Here is a 16,718-nt window from a genome sequence, read left to right on the forward strand (position 1 = left end):
TGGTCCGATTTCGGCGATTTTTAGAATGGGGCTGCCACACTATAAATGCAGTATTTATGCTAAGTTTTGCATCGATATCTTCACTAGTGCTTACTTTATATATTGTAAAGTAAACGATTCAAATCGTCTTCAAAGTTCTGGTATATAGGAAGTAGGCGTGGTTGTGAAGCGATTTGGCCTATTTTCACAACATATCATTGGGATGTAAGGAAACTATTACAAACCAAGTTTCATTGAAATCGGTCGAGTAGTTCCTGAGATATGGTTTTTGACCCATAAGTGGGCGACGCAACGTCCATTTTCCATTTTGTAAAAAAATCTTAGTGTAGCTTCTATCTGCCATTTCCTATGTGAAATTTAGTGTTTCTGGCGTTTTTGGTTAGTGAGCTAACCCACTTTTAGTAATTTTCAACCTAACCTTCGTATGGGAGGGGGGTGTGGTTATTTTTTTTTTATTTTTGGACTGTATAAGGAAATGGTTAAAAAAAACGACTTCAGAAAGTATGGTTTATATAGCTCTATTGGTTTGCGAGATATATACAAAAAACCTATTTGGGGCGGGGCCACGCCCACTTCCCCAAAAAAATTACATCCAAATATGCCTCTTCATAGTGCGATCCTTCATACCAAATTTTATTTCCATAGCTTTATTTATGGCTTAGTTATGGCACTTTATGTGTTTTCGGTTTTCGCCATTTTGTGGGCGTGGCAGTGGTCCGATTTTGCTGATTTTCGAACTTCTTATGGTACCAAGGAACACGTGTTCCAAGTTTCATTAAGATATCTCAATTTTTACTCAAGTTACAGCTTGCACGGACGGACGGACAGACAGACATCCGGATTTGAACTTTTCTCGTCACCCTGATCATTTTGATATATATAACCCTATATCTAACTCGTTCCAACCGTTATGTGGACAAAACTATAATACTCTCTTAGCAACTTTGTTGCGAGAGTATAAAAATTAAAACGAATTTCATCGCTTTCCACATTTTCAACCAAACAAACAGCCTATTTGTCCCCACACTTATCGAACTACCCTCACGTACTCACATACTTATTCACTTATAGTATCTCAGTTACATGAGTGTGTGTGTAGTCAAGTGCAATTACTTAACTATTTTTACACTTTCCATTGCTAGAAAATGCAATTGTACAATTTTCTGTCATTTGCTGCCCCCCTCCGCACTCTTTCACTTTCGTTGGGAAATGTCAATCTTTCGTCGATTGCGTATTTTCTGGCAATGCTAGACGGAAATGCAGTGGTTTATTACATACTTACATATATATGTAGGTATATTGTATATATGATTGTAAGTGTGTTTTTATACAGTTCAAAACGTGCGACGCATCATTCGGTGTGTGTGTGGGCATATTTTTAGCACTCTGTAGCTAAATGTGGCAACAGTTGCAACGCGTAGACACACATTCGTCTATACATATATACATATTTACATGTTTATTTATATTGACAAACAAATAAAGAAACATATTAAGCGAACAAATGATGAGGTTGGTTGTGAAAGCGATACGAACGCAAAAGTGAAAAATTTCTTCTAAATTTAAACTGGCAACATATCTATTAACAAAATATCCTTTTCGAACTAATTTGGATCTCAAAAATGTTATTTAATCTGTGAACATCCAAAATGTAATTCGGAGAAACAATTGAATTTAGTTGAAATTGCAAGTAGTTCCTGAGGTATGGTTTTGGACCATAAGTGGGCGCCACGCCCATCGTCCATTTTTAATATCAATTCAATCCAAAATTTTCTGTACCATATTCATCATAAAATTAATGGTTTACATTGTTTTTGTGTGTGCAGTAGGCGTGGTTATAATAAAAAAACTAACCACCCTTTCTTTCACACTGTGAACAATAGAAAATTACTTTCGCAATATAATCATGCAAACAACTTTTTGGAAGCAGAAGAATGAACAATTTTTTTCCAAATGCTAGTCGCTAGTATTCACCATTCTATAGCTAACGACACCTTTGTATATGAGATCTTTCAAAGCAATTTCCAAGATTTTCGAATATCTGACCCTTTCCAGTCAATGAATCACTTCTTTATATGAAGTGTTGTGCGCCACTTATGAGATCGAATTCATCGGAGGGCACGCTAATGCGCTTTTGCATACTTAAACAAGAGCAGTTCAATGACCGAAGGAGTTAAGTGTTGTTTGGATTATGTTTCACAAAAGTAAGGGCAAATTGCTTGGAGCAACTTCGATTAGCACTCATACAGACACAAATTAGTGATGTACTTAAATAAAAGATATAAAAGAGGGACAATATTGGGAGCCATTTTAGAACTATTAAACAAGATATTACTTCTTAATGATTCTCCAATTTTGATTTAAATTCATACCCAGCACAAAACTAAGGTATTTTATCCTGAAATAACGGTCACATAAATTTAATCGATATAACTAACTTATGACATTCGAATTCGAAAAAAACTATTCCAATTGGCAATTTAATACATTCGATCTCATCAAAAGCTATTATACATTTTTGTACTTTTGTAAAATTAATTTTATAAACTTTTAACCCAATTTGTTCTAATATTTAAAATATGAACAACCCTAATACAGACTACTCCTGCATAACATCACGTTTCTATCTATGTAATATGAGTAATAACGGAAATGGACTGGAAGAATGGCTAAAATTGACTTTGAATGGAATACGCTTGTTCTGTAATTAGTCATTGTATAAAATAGGGTCAAATAATAAAATAAAGTTATATCGGGTGATCCAAGTAGAGGTACATTTTCAATAGATTTTTTTTTTTGACAGATCACGCGTCGTGTCAAGCTGTCATGTTATTTTTGTTCAGTATTGTTTGACATTTCATCATGGAAAGACCTACGCCGGAACAACTTTTACAAATTGTTCAACTTTATTATAAAAATTCACGCTCTGTAAATAATATGTTTGGGGCGCTTCGGTCAACTTATTGTCAACATAATCGGCTTACTGAGTGTATTATTCGCAACACCATCATCCATCTTGAGACCCAGCATTCATTATTGGATAATATTTGATCGAATAGACCACGTCCAGCACACAGTGAAGAAAATATAGCAGCCGTAGCTGAGAATGTGCACGAACACCATGGAGAGTCGATTCAGCGCAGTTGGCAGCAACTAGGATTGACGTATGGAACTTTGAAGGCGTACAAAATACAACTTGCGCAAGAACCGAAGCCGCTCGACCTTCTCAAGCAACATCGCTTCGTTCTATGGGCTCTTGAAAAGTTCCAAGAAGATCTGACGTTTTCGAGCCAAATTCTCTTCGGCGAGGAGGCCCATTGCTGGATTTATTGAGAGACACTGCGGTGAGCAGATAATTTCACGTTTTGGGCCGGTCGATTGCCCACCAAAATCGTGTAATATTACACTGTTAGACTTTTCTTTGTGGGGATATGTAAAGTCTAAAGTCTATGCGGACAATACCACTTCGATTCAGGCCTTGGAGCAATACATCGCCAATTACTAGTCGAAATGCTCGAACGAGTTTTCAAAAAATAAATGCCAAGGAATGTTCTTTCGAATGATAATACACAAATATTCCTCAATAAGTTTGAATTTTCTGTGTTATTTTCTTAAAAAAAAAAATAGGGATCCTCGAAATGGATAAGTATGAAGGAAAAATAAGTCAGAATTTAAAAAAATTACATACAAAATATTTCAATTCCTTATAAAAAAATTAGCCATTGCGATGAGCATTAACATCAATTTTACGCCGCTTTACAACGAGCTCGATTAGCGTTTATAAACTTGACTTTTAATTTCGTAACCAATTCATTCAGTTTAATTTAAGTTATGAGAATGTACATATTTATCCATATACATATATACCCACAACTAACTGTAACTGTTGTGCAACAATTATCTTTTTTATTTCTCATTTTTAAATTGCCTATACTACAGAGTCTATTAATTTGTACGTAAATAAATAAATTATTTTGTCCGTGAAAGTGTATAAGATACAATATTAAAGAGTAGAAGAGAGAAAAGTCATTGCAGCTGCAAAAAAATTTAATAGGCTATTTCCACTCGACTTAAACAGTTGCATTTCCTCTATATGTACATATTCTTGTGCAAATTTAAAACCAATCTTTAAAAGCGAAATAGCATAGTGAGAAATTATAAGAATTAAGGAGTGTGGCTCAGTAATGCCATTTTTCGTAATCACTTTGGACAAGTGAAGGAAACTATTTTTTACAAAATTAAAACTAGTTTTTAGGGTGACAACGATTTTCAGTATAAATATACTAAGACCTTAGTCAAGGAAGTTGTCAATAATCACCATAGCCAGTTATTTACTGTTGTCAAATTTGATGCTGGGTTGCTTTATAGTCTTATCAAATGCATAGCTTTATTTGTCTTATCAACTGAGAGTAGAAAACCTCACAAACAAAGTGGTAAAAGAGGTAACTGTTAGAACATTTTTGTAGCATTAGATGTATTTGCTAATTAAGTGGGGAATTCGCAAAAGAGTGATAGAAAAATATCATTTTGTATATGAATGTTTGTACATATAAGATTTTTTTATTTACTAAAATAAGCTGTGCACTTAACTAGACTTGAAGGTATTCAGTACATACATTGAATGTATAATTATAGTGTGTATTTGCATACACGTATGTATGTACATACATGTGTATGTATAGGATCAACCTTTCCAGCTCATTTGTGATCACTTCTATTATAATCTTCACATTATCATTAAAGTTAGTCAACAATTTCAAATGATTTCATTACAAATTACGTAATTGTTTGTATACACAAACGTGTTTTTTGTGTGGAGTAATTTTTTTTTTGCACTTTGTTGTAGCTAAGAATCGTATCTCCAAACAATTCTTGAACTTGAAATATTAACATTTTGATAGTTTTTTTTAAGATATCACTACATTTAGGCGGCAAAACACGCACACCCCAGTTTCTTGAGCTTCTTGATAGCGGCGTTATATTCTCGGAACACAATTATTATTGTTAAATCTATTTTTACGTGCTCAATTTGACCATAATCATTGCATATTTTGAATATTCACTCACAAAGAGCAACTTATTAAAGCAGCCACAGCATGTTACAACTACAAATTTGAGCCAGATGCGATGCGATAGAAGCGATGTGTGCGCTTATCTAGGAACGCTAGCACTGCCCTCAGTTGTCAGTCGTCAACCGCAACCAAAACCGCCAAGCGGTAGAAGCGCTCACGAGTCGCAGCGCAAAAGCGTCGAACCTATACCAACACAAGATCGTCGTCGAAATTGGTCTACCCACACCCGTGCGGTCTCTTCCCATGACAGTCCGTGGTTGTTGTGTGTGCTTCGAGGGCAGCACGACGCTCGATGGGCAAAGTCGGAAAGCATTTGAGTTCACGCGAGCGCCAAGCAATATGCGGAGAGTAGTCTATGAACAACAAGCGCCGTTAGGAAAGCACACAGCGAGCATACACTGACAACCACTATGTATTGCACAGAGACCGCAAACGAAACACAAACCAAAACACTTTTCCCACTAACGTTGACAGCAGCCCACAGACTTTCCACTATGCACTCCCATACACAAGTACATATGTATATCGGGAGGTATAAGTATATATCAGACTAATGCAATGTTGTCGACCGGCAATATTATCAACAAACTATTATTGTGCCTACGACCAAAATATAACATCGCAACAACAGCAAACACATTAATGACAATAACCCCCATCAATGAATGTGGCTTTGCGTAGCAATAAAATCGCAGCTGTGAGCACGACCACGCACTTGAGCAGTTCAAGACCCTTTCTGCATTTGATATGCATGCAGCATGCATAAAAACGTTTATATACGAGTATAACAAAATCTAGGCAATGTCGTTGCACTTCTACTAGTGAGTTCGTTGTCTAGATCGGCATTGAGTGCACTGTGGCAAAATCCAAGTCAGCGCAAAGGTCAACGTATTCCTTTCGCTTGTTCTGTTTTGTTATTTTTTGATCTTCCACTAAAAGTAATGGTCTTTGTTAAACCCAATACACTTAAACCAATACACATTTTTTATGAAAAATACTCAAAAATTTATTTTTTTTATATTTATTTTTAGTTTGATGATCAAAATATGAATATGAAGCATGTTAATTTAATTTCCTTTTTCTTTTTATATAAAACTCCAATTGAACTTGTTGCTATAAAACATAATCAGATGATACGAATTTAGCAAAATTATGCTGTTCCCAAATCCAAACTCCAAACTAATTGTAGAGTAAGTATCAAACTAAATTCAGACTTAAATTAGTAAAAAAGGGAAGTTTATTAAAATTTACAAAAATTGTCATTATAAATTATGTATTTACGAAAATCATAAAAAATTGGCAAGCTACGATATACCAGCTACATGATTAGTGTTGATTGTAATAAAAATAATATTTAAACTGAAAAAGTGCTATCTAAAACTGTACACTAAATCTTCTACTTACAAACATACTACATACCAAGTAAGTAGTTCTGATGCAAATCACAAAAGCATACTCATTCTGCAGGTATGGATATTAAAATGCTTTGCATTGAATGATATATCTACCCACATACATATGTACATGTGTATATATGTGCATAAATACCTGCACGTATATATATGTATCAAGTACGATGCAGAAGGCATATTATTCAGTTTCGTGGTGATAACGCTCTTATTAGTCATTTCAACGGAATTTTAAAGCATAAGCGTAAATAGCGATGACTGCAAATCTTGACTCCCGGAATGTGAAATGAGTTGCATGTAAAGATGTGTCAATGAAAAGTAATGATTACAATAAAGGGCCGCAAAAGAGTTTAACCGTTTGGTCGAATTTATTGTTTTGTTAAAATCGTATAAGAGTATTAGTCATGAAAAATTAATAAACATGTACATAATAAATGTATGTATATTGCAAAAGTATCTACATTCTTCACATTCTATATGCTTCTTTAAATTATGACTCCCGCAAAGAATTCAAACAATCTCAAGAGTTGATAGATTATTATTTTTTAAAGAAGAATCTAGTACAACAAATGCTAAACTATAACAGGTTTGTACATACATATATGAAAATATAAGTTGTTCTTAAAATGAGTACTTCATTCACGCTTTTCGAGCACCCTATATTGTCAATGACATATTCATTAAAGTTTGCTGGGAGTTATTGTGTTATTTTTCGCTGATGATGCAAAGTAGCGGAAGTCAATGTTTACGTGTCGACAATCGCACGCAATTTAGCCAGAATAAAACTGCCACATCAAAACGAAGGGCTTTTATATCATATAAATAAAAGAAATCAAATACATCGCAATATCTATACCGGCTTCGATAGAAGATGCCCCACCCAAATAAGAATTTTGACTTACCCAAGTCTTCCATTGTGTTGATTTTAGCTTTTACTGATGACGATCTATTGGAAAGCAAAAAATACGCGTCACAATTCGAATTGGCACGGCTTAGATAGTCGCCTCTTCTTTTTACCTTTACTTCAATGAAGGTTACTGCTTTGCACACACAAAAAAAAATAAATACAGCACAACACAAATATCTTATTGGAAATGTTTTTTCAGTATAGATGAATATCTATAAAAATGTATTATTTAATCACAGCTTAAAGTTTCAGAAAACTATTCTCAATTTGACGGTAATAGCTTAGTAGAGCTAGAAAACCCGAGTTTAGTCACTTTTAAACAATACTCTACAAACTCCAATTGCCCCAATTGACGGACAAATGGATTTGCGACGGAATGAGACAAGTTTTACTCATAGAGATGGACTATTTATCGATATTTTATACCGATTGTCTAGTAGGATTTGCAACTACAAAAAGAAACAATTGAAAGCTATTGGATTTATAACAAACACATGCTAGTATATTCGATATTTTCTCTAAATGTTATTAATTTAATTAAAAATTAACGAATGCAAAGAAACAAATCCAACAAATTTTTCGATTGACATAGTGTGTAGCAAATCGATTTCACAGTACAGTGCGACATCTATGCACTAATAGCAAGTTTATATGGCATTGACAGGGTTGTTCAGCATTAAAAAATGAATCAGCTGATTTAGTATGATTCGCGATTCTGTACCACACACGAGTTCCACAAAACCATCAGATTGGGAAAGCTGTGATTATTCAAATTGTGATTTGAATTTATCCATTGCAATTTTTTCAAACATTTTTGCTAATACCAAGGAGTTAGCCAAACAGTTTCAATTGTAATACTTGCGTTATTCTTTTTACGAATAATATCGTGGAAGACTTCTGAGGTGACAGTTCTTCACTACTTTTAATTGTCTGAAAACATATATTTTTTGCAAACACTATTTATGATACGTTATTTTTATTGTGAGTACTTTATTTGTATTCAGTGCCGCTCAGTTTTACATACTTTATATAAATACAAACAAACAAATAAACAAAATAATTTACTTAACATTTTTACAAATACGTACAATAATTATTATTCGTATGCATATACATATATAACGCCAATAATATACAAAAACTCTACTGTCTGTGATATAAATCTAAGTAACATATTAGTATAATAATAAAATATGAAGGTATTGGACCATTAAATGACTTTTCTTTACAGCAATCGGCGTTAATTAATTAAAATCTATGTTCTATTTTTAAGCCAAGTATTGTGTGAACAAAAGCTTACTATCAAACAATTTTCTTGGATAAGCACTTATTTAATGAATATCTAGATAAGTTCACAACAAAAATGTTTAAAAATTTTTGTAGGATTTCAACGAAAAAATTTATTTAAATGAAAAAATATAAAAAAATCGAGAATTTGTAAAGTAACGAAAGATATATAGATTATAATATGTGAATCTTTGTGTAACGAAATATTAGAGATAATTGTACAAACTCTTAATTGCTACACATTATTCGAATGCTTTGAGTTTACCAAAATATTTAATTTAAATAATTATGACAACTTGTTACTTCATTCAGTGCAGTGTATTTTTCAAAACTGGCGTAACAAACTAAATGTAGAGTTTGAAATTCCACAAATTTATCAGAAAAGAGCATACGAATTTGTTGAAATTAATACCAATACTAGCAACTTTGAAAATGGTTATTATTACTTTACGCCAATTTGTAAATTTACATACATATATACGTATTAATTCACTTTTTGGTACTTTTCAATATAAAACTCTTATAAAATTTTGTATACATTTTGCCAGTTTGAACAGTTAATTGAGTTTGGCATTTTCTTTAAATGCTTTACGCCTCCCCAAAAGGCTGGGCAAATAGTGTAGTTATGTAAAAGCCTCGTAATTTTGTATAAAAAAATCTAAGAGTACATATATATCTAAATCTTACACATAAATGAAAATTATACATCCATACAAAAGTGTCATACTCATTTGCTTAAACATTATGTACTCGCACGCGAAATAGTGCCTAAAATGCGTCTTGTTGTTACATAATGTATGTATTTAGTTGGTGCTAAACTACAAAATGATTTTGGTCAAAAAATGATTGCCAGTCTACATACATATATTTGGATATACAATAGGTTTATAAAAAGTGCATACAAGTGTAAATTCATATAATATTGTTCTTAATTGCTCTTTGTCATTTACAAAGTTGAGCTTAAGCTTCACAACTTTTTAATTAACATATAACATCGATATGAATAAGTGATATTAAGAGCTCGACTTCTGCTTAACAGTGCAGCTATTACATATGTACGTATATAATAATAATAAATGTGATTTGTGTGCTCGTGGTTGACTTCAATACATTAACTTCATTATCAGCACGATTTCTAGTTATTATTTTGTTCGCATTAAACTGCTTTGATAGCCAATTGAAATAAATTCTTAAAACGCATCTCAGGATTTAAATTCGTCGTATATTGAGAGCTTCTAACAGTTAACCCATATTAGTTGTATATTGCAAGGCATTTCAAGATGCCTTTTAAACCGTTTGGTAGCTGCGTCGGAACGAACGAAACAGACAGAAGGCGAAGAGTATAGTCAGTAGCTAGAAACATTAAAAAAAAAGAATTTAATTATTGATTTAAAAAAATTTCATTTGCATACCTGTATACCCGCTACACCGAGTACTACGCCGGCTAAAGTTAATGTTTTGGAGTCGAGTAGTGTGAGTAGTTTATTTAGACAGCCTTCCGAATGGGCGTGCACAACCGTACAGTCTTGAGCTTCGTTCAAATTGATGACAGCGCAGCATGCAGGTGGCAAGGAGCTGTTGTGAAATATCGGCACCCAATCTTTCGGACCAAAGGTGCCGCAGCAATCCATCTGACGGAGAAATTTATTTTTATGATAAAATAGAGTTTTTATAATATAATATATGTACCTACTACTATTACAACAACAACAAATTCTGAAGTGCATACAAAATTAAAACTTTATCACAAAATTAAGTTTACTTCAACTTAATTAAGGAAGAACTACAAATTGGATGTATTCATACACTATTACGCGCTATTACATATAAATTTCATACATACCTCACTTTGCAAAAGCGACCATGCATCACGGTTTTCCTTGCGTTCGTTGTATTCCTTCATGGTTGAATTGAACTGCTCTTCCATTATGTCACTCAGCGAAGCATGCTTAACATAGCCAGCTATGCCTAAACCGATTTCGAACAAGAAAATAATAACCGCCAAAATAGCAAATGACAATATCATGCAACTATTCTCCTTCAAGGCGCCACAGCAGCCGAGGAAACAGATGAATGCTATGGTTGCGCCGACGATAATCAAAATAATGGGCACGGTCCAAATGTGGTTGCTGACGAAATTCGAGTAATGCGCATAGTTCAATTGCACCATGGCACCCACAATAAGAATGAGCAGCCCGCTCAACTGAGAAAAAATAACAATAATAAAATTAAATTAATAATTAATTAACAACAATGGTGAAATGCACTAAAATTAAACAGTTAGTGGTTGCATTAAGCAGGATACTCACAGCGAAAAGTAGATTACAAAAAAATGTAATAAACTTCACACAAGTTAAGCCGCCAGAAGCCATTTTGCCTTATTGTTTGGTTTGAGTTGCAGACTTCCGATTTCTAAAAATTAATATAAAATTCACTTTTAAATAATACACATATATTATTGTTTATATGTACATACATATTTAAATGCACTAACTGCTTGTAAATATGTGACAGTTTTTGACACCGAAAAAATTCCGTTATATATGACGCGAATGACCGTTCCCGCTAGAGCTTTATTTACATCTGCCTCGCTTGGCAGGTAATCGAACATCTAATTGTTGGACTATCTCAGCACAAATACGTATGGCTGAGTGTGCGAGTAGTACATAGCACGTCTGGAAATGGCAATTTTAACGAGACCACTGTGCTCGTCTGTGCTCGTCCACCTGCAAGCGCGTTGCTATACATATGTACATACAGTGGTAAAGCCGTGTGTTCATATGTGCACGTGTAAAAAACGGCTTATGTGGTAGCCAAATGTGGCGGTGGTCAATACAGTGGAAACACAATGAACCAAATCGAATAATAAATCAATACTACCATGTACAAACGCAAGCACAAGCCGTGGCAATAATGAACATTACCAACCCTGAACCCTGCGACCTCATTCTACCACAAACCTCAGTAGCTAACACTGCACCGACGCAGCCCACAAAGTGTGTAAATGATTGAGTGAAAGTGTCACAAGATATGCGTTTTTACGCAAATACTGAAGTTCAACGGCATTTGAGTTTTTCTAAAACTATGAATTTATCGGACATCCGATGTCTTCTTTATATCCGTATAGCCTTTTAATTACGAACCATATATATATGTATATATATTTTCGATCTACATTCTTTTGAGAAAATCAATTCTCAGATGAATCAAACTTAAGGGGTTTAGGTGAGTTCAGAGGTTGAAAACAAGGGTTACATTTTTTTTAATCTAATCATTTATTCCATCTAAACAATTTTGCACATCATACAATAGATATGTAAACAGTATTTTGTGACATTTTTTCAACAAATTCCGTAAAATTATATTTTTTACGGGTCCAAGAAAAAGATCTTGCCGTTAAGAGCATAACTCATTATTGCTTTATCAAAAAGCAAATATGCATCTAGTTAATGAACGAAGGAAAAAGAGAAAATATTAAAATTTGAATTTTTGACAACATTTTATCGAAAAAACATGACTTTTTTGTAAAATTTTCGGCATATATTGGCAAATTATTCATGACTAGATAATGTCATCTCAAAGATGTGTGCAAAATTTGAACAAAATCGCTTCATAACAGTTCGCTAAATTGTGTCCACCGACTTGTAAAATTGAGTTTTGAAATAAATGCGTTTAAAGTTTTACACTGACGTGGCTTGATGGGCGGTTTTTCCAAAGGGTCTATTTTGAAATTTTGAACTAACTAAGACCTATAATATTTTTAAACCCAAAAGAGGAAACTTTGCAGGGTATAAAATAAAATAATAGTTTGTGTTAATATTAAATACACATATGAACGTACAAATGATAATCTCGCAATTGAGCTCCTCCTTTCTAAATTACCAATTGTGGTGGCGGGAATGTGGTTCAAGTAAATGAACCTTCTGCTTGAGAATTGACAGCTGAAACGCTTTTCTTTCGCACTGAACTGTTCTAGTTTTGTTTCTTTCAAGCAATAGATATTTAATTATTCAGTTATCAAAGTTATTTTAGATTTACAGCAACATGAAATGAGTGAGACGAGCAGGCCAACTTCCGATCTCACCCTCTATTACAAGCAATCATTGGCAAATTACCTGACCCAAATCGAATAAAATCGATATGCACCTGATAAAGTGAAATATTAATTTCTCATATGTATAGTAAATAAATACTCTTAACCATTGTGAAATATATGAGTACGTTATAAGAATAATAATACTAATATGTACTATGACGCGTATATCCTGCAGGTGTTTAGCTGACACACGAACTCTTTGACGATAATGCGTGCAATTCTATATCAACTAGGTTTGCTTGATTGTTGTTTTATGTTTTGTTCAATATCCAGATAATAACAGAAATATTGGCGTAGTCCAAGCTTCTAAGCGAGCTCTATGTTTTTTATCTTATAATCTACTAATATTTTAAAAAGAAGGAAGAGTGTTTTCTGATAATAATTGCTCCACAAAAGTGACTTTTTATATTATTCGTAAGGTAAGATTGCCTACCATGTATTGATGTATTCAAACAAGGGGATCCATAGGGTGGTGCCCTATCCCCTCTATAACTTCTATATCTCGAAACTCCCTCAACCTCCAGAGTGAGTCTCAGTCATCTCAACACATTGTACAATAATAACATCGGGCAATAAAATTGATGACATGTGTTCGAAAATTAACAGCAACCTCCTCGATAATTCTTGCTTCTTCACTGCTAAGAGCCTAACACTATCCTCAACCAAATCCACAGCGACCTTATTCAGTAACTGGACGAAAGTGTACAGTCTAGACCTATTAATATTTCTGTCGATGGCATAAAAATTCCGACTGTTAATAACCCCAAATTTTTTGATGTTCCCCTGGATAGCCTGTACTCTTTCACGTCCCATACAACCGCGATTGTTATCAAGGTACAGAGCCGCAATAAAATCCTCAAACCGCTAGCCGGCAGCAAATGTAAAGTAAAGATAAAGAAACGTTGTTATCAATTTATCAGGCTATCGGCCGGCCGCGCCTATATGGCCGCCTGAATGCAGTAGGACGCAGCTAGGGAAGCTTCAAAAGTGAAATATATATGTCAGAATTCCGTTCTCCGCACAGCCACAGGTTGCTTATTAATGTCTCCGGTTCAGCACCTACACAATTAGGCCCGTATGCTAACTGTGAAGGAGCATAACGAAATACTCTCCAAACAGTTTCTGTAGGGATGTTTTTGTGGAAATAGGTAGGTTTGGGTAACCGTTACAACAACAACGTACCCAAACTTATTCAAATGTATGTATTTATCTGGGATATCTGACCTACACTATCGAACCCTTTACACATCCACCTTTAATCGTCGAATATTCTTCGGGTCATCCCACTAAGGAGATTTATAATTAACAAACTTCATTAAACGGGTAGAACCGTTAGACAAAATTGGGTCGCGCTTAAGCGAAACTACTAATGTCGGTCACTGGAAGCCACTCTCTAGATGCGTCCATGTTTCAATGGCTTTGACCGTAAGTGTATATATGTACATATCTTCATAAGTACATCTGTATTCGACACACGAGTGTACATAAATATGTACGTGTATAAGAGCAGTGTCTTCCACGCATTGTATTATACGCTGACCTCCCTTAATTACGAGTTCAATCGAATTTGGACAGCACATTAGAAAAATGTATGATTTACGCATGAGATAATTGAACATAATAATGCTGGGTTAGCTGTAATGTTATATAAAATTCGTTTCCAATTCGTATAAGTTCATGATATAGTACTACAAATGGAGGTTCAACAAGTTTTAAGCTAGTTTATAAGTGTTTTCCTTTTTTGCGGGATGTGCGAAAAATTTTGCCATTTTCTTTATGCACATATTTGGTACCACATTAACTTATATCATATACTCATTCGTATTCATTACTACATTCAATACTACTACTATATTGGATACATGTGGTTAGGGGAAGGGGAAGGGGAAGGAAGGAAGGGACTCAAGAACCCGTTGTCAAGAAATAATATAGATAATAATCATTATACATATAACGTGGGTCAACATTCTGCAAAGAATATCAAAACTAATTATATATGAGGCCTCCGAACTATAGTACATTCAAGATCTTTCGTTCATTTAATTTTGCTCAGATATCTTACATATTAACCGACATAGACGGTATAAACCCCAATTTCACTCTGTCTTAATGTCTTGTTTCCAATCTGCATTATGCACTCGATTAGCTCCTGTGATATAGTTTATGACCCATAAGTGGGCGGTGCCACGCCTATTTAAATTTTTTATACCAATCTGAGTGCACCTTTTCTCTAAATTTTTACATATAAATTTTATGTTTATGACGCCAAGAGAGAGTTATAGGCTGTGACCGTGGTGATATGGAATATTTCGAGTTGTTGAAACTGGAATATTACAGCTTTGTTGGTTTTCGAGATATACATATATTAATGAAAAACATAATAGGGGTAAGGCCACGCCCACTTTTCGAAAAATTTGAAACCGCAGATGGCGTTTCTTAGTGTCATTCTATATACAATTAACAATAATTTAACTTTTAGAGTATTAGTTTCGACTTAGTCATAGCGCTTTATAGCGTTTTGGTTAACCGCATTTTGTTGTTGTGGCAATGGTCCGATTTCGTGCAACTGCAATTAGTAATTTACCCAAGTTATCGCTTGCACGGAATAATGTTAATCATAACTCATTTAATTTTTTGCTATGACATATGACTTGTTTTCATTCTTCTTCCAATAAGTGGATGATTTCTAGTACCAACGTTTATCAAATAGATTTTACTGTGAGCATAACACAGACACTAAAACTTATATTCACAGTTAATTATAACATTCATTGATATTAAAGAACATAAATTCAAGTAAGTTAGACGACACAAACTTTGCATTTGAATTGTAAACAAAAATTTTCAATTTATATACTGGCGCGAAATAAAAAAGACATTGCCAGGAAACATATTCTATCCATAGACACATATACATTTCATAGTATATACACACATAAAGTAATTTCCGGATTTAAATCGGACATTACGAGTTTCCTATTTGAACGAAAGTGTCAAATGTGCAGTCAATATTTTAAATTCTAACAACATTCCTCTGCAACTTTCTTATCAGAAGTTTTTAGTTATTTTCAGAATGTAACAATATTTTTAAATTTCTTAATACGAGTGTTTACATGTGTGCGCGTTTGCCTAACAGCTATGTTTTTGTTTTGTCTGCTTTGCCGCATTTCTGCATCCACAAATTTGTAAATATGTATTCGCAAATATAAAATATTATTTTTGTTTGTATACGAATAGTATTACCTAGATTATCAATAGCGTACAAAAATATTATGTTCAATAAAAAATATACTTTTTCTTCAAAATTCTTCTTTTTACTTCACTTTTTTTTACAACGATTGACTTCAAATATTTTAAAATCTTTTCACCACTTCGATGTTCAAGATGTGACTGAAAAAACTGAAACCAAATATAAGTGAAAAGTGGTGCAATGTGTAGAAATATAGGAAAGATATAAAGGTAAGAGTTAGCAAATCATGGTTGCCATAAAATATAACTTTTGTACCAATTTTCACCCAAATTCACATTACTCCTTATATTCTTTCTTTGAATGCCTTTGAGAGTGAATATATTGAAAGCATTTGTAAAATAGTATAATTTTAAATCAATTATCTTCTTCGACGCGCTTAAAATATGTCACAAACTCTGCCATACCTAATTGTTAATACTTCAAATATTATAAATATAAGCAAAAATGCACTAGTTTTAACACAAATTTATTATAGTTGGCAAGCTCGAACGTAACAACAGTGATGGTGGTGAGAAATACCGATGCAAATAGTGCCAAAAAGTTCGCTCTCGCGTTTGTAAGCCGGATACCGGCGAATGAATTTGTAAACTAACACAACATTTTTATTTAGAATTTGATGTAAGTTTAATGTTATTATCAAATTTTGGTTTATATTGTATACAAACCAGTTACCTTGTTCTTCCAATTATATTTTGGT

The 16,718-nt window shown here is 33.6% G+C and overlaps 3 protein-coding genes across 14 annotated transcripts in view; 1 reads left to right on the forward strand and 2 right to left on the reverse strand.

Moving 5' to 3' along the window:
• Positions 1-7,727, reverse strand: part of LOC105218762 (leupaxin) — a 50,735-nt gene extending 43,008 nt beyond the window's left edge. Inside the window, exons 1-2 of one of the 3 annotated variants that reach the window (XM_011194550.3) lie at positions 7,499-7,727; positions 7,384-7,427 (exon numbers count right to left, since the gene is read on the reverse strand). In XM_011194550.3, coding sequence (XP_011192852.1) covers positions 7,384-7,396 — 13 coding nt within the window. In that variant the 5' untranslated portion in view covers positions 7,397-7,427; positions 7,499-7,727. Of the gene's footprint in view, positions 1-5,067; positions 5,207-7,383; positions 7,428-7,498 lie in introns of those variants that run through there. The other 2 variants (XM_029044552.2, XM_011194551.3) reach the window with 2 other exon arrangements.
• LOC105218759 (uncharacterized) overlaps positions 1-16,718 on the forward strand; it is a 107,661-nt gene that overhangs the window by 7,887 nt on the left and 83,056 nt on the right. Inside the window, exon 1 of one of the 8 annotated variants that reach the window (XM_054226947.1) lies at positions 16,095-16,230. The exons of 2 other annotated variants lie outside the window; for them this stretch is intronic. The gene's annotated coding sequence lies outside the window, so the exon portion shown is untranslated. Of the gene's footprint in view, positions 1-16,094; positions 16,231-16,339; positions 16,640-16,718 lie in introns of those variants that run through there. 5 more of the 8 variants (XM_029044556.2, XM_054226948.1, XM_011194541.3 and 2 more) reach the window with 5 other exon arrangements.
• Positions 9,522-16,712, reverse strand: Cd63_3 (CD63 antigen). Of its 3 annotated transcripts, none has more exons than XM_011194538.3 (5): positions 16,694-16,712; positions 10,985-11,087; positions 10,519-10,878; positions 10,088-10,306; positions 9,522-10,028 (listed from the first exon to the last, which is right to left on the reverse strand). In XM_011194538.3, exons 2-5 carry the CDS (start codon positions 11,045-11,047, stop codon positions 9,963-9,965), a joined length of 708 nt encoding a protein of 235 aa, XP_011192840.1. In that variant the 5' UTR covers positions 11,048-11,087; positions 16,694-16,712; the 3' UTR covers positions 9,522-9,962. The 3 variants fall into 3 exon arrangements, with proteins under 3 accessions (XP_011192840.1, XP_011192839.1, XP_028900397.1); XM_011194537.3 differs by lacking the exon at positions 16,694-16,712 and adding an exon at positions 16,015-16,157; XM_029044564.2 differs by lacking the exon at positions 16,694-16,712 and adding an exon at positions 11,152-11,167.

Source organism: Zeugodacus cucurbitae, chromosome 3 (assembly GCF_028554725.1).
Source record: "Zeugodacus cucurbitae isolate PBARC_wt_2022May chromosome 3, idZeuCucr1.2, whole genome shotgun sequence".
Classification (NCBI taxonomy): Eukaryota; Metazoa; Arthropoda; class Insecta; order Diptera; family Tephritidae; genus Zeugodacus; species Zeugodacus cucurbitae.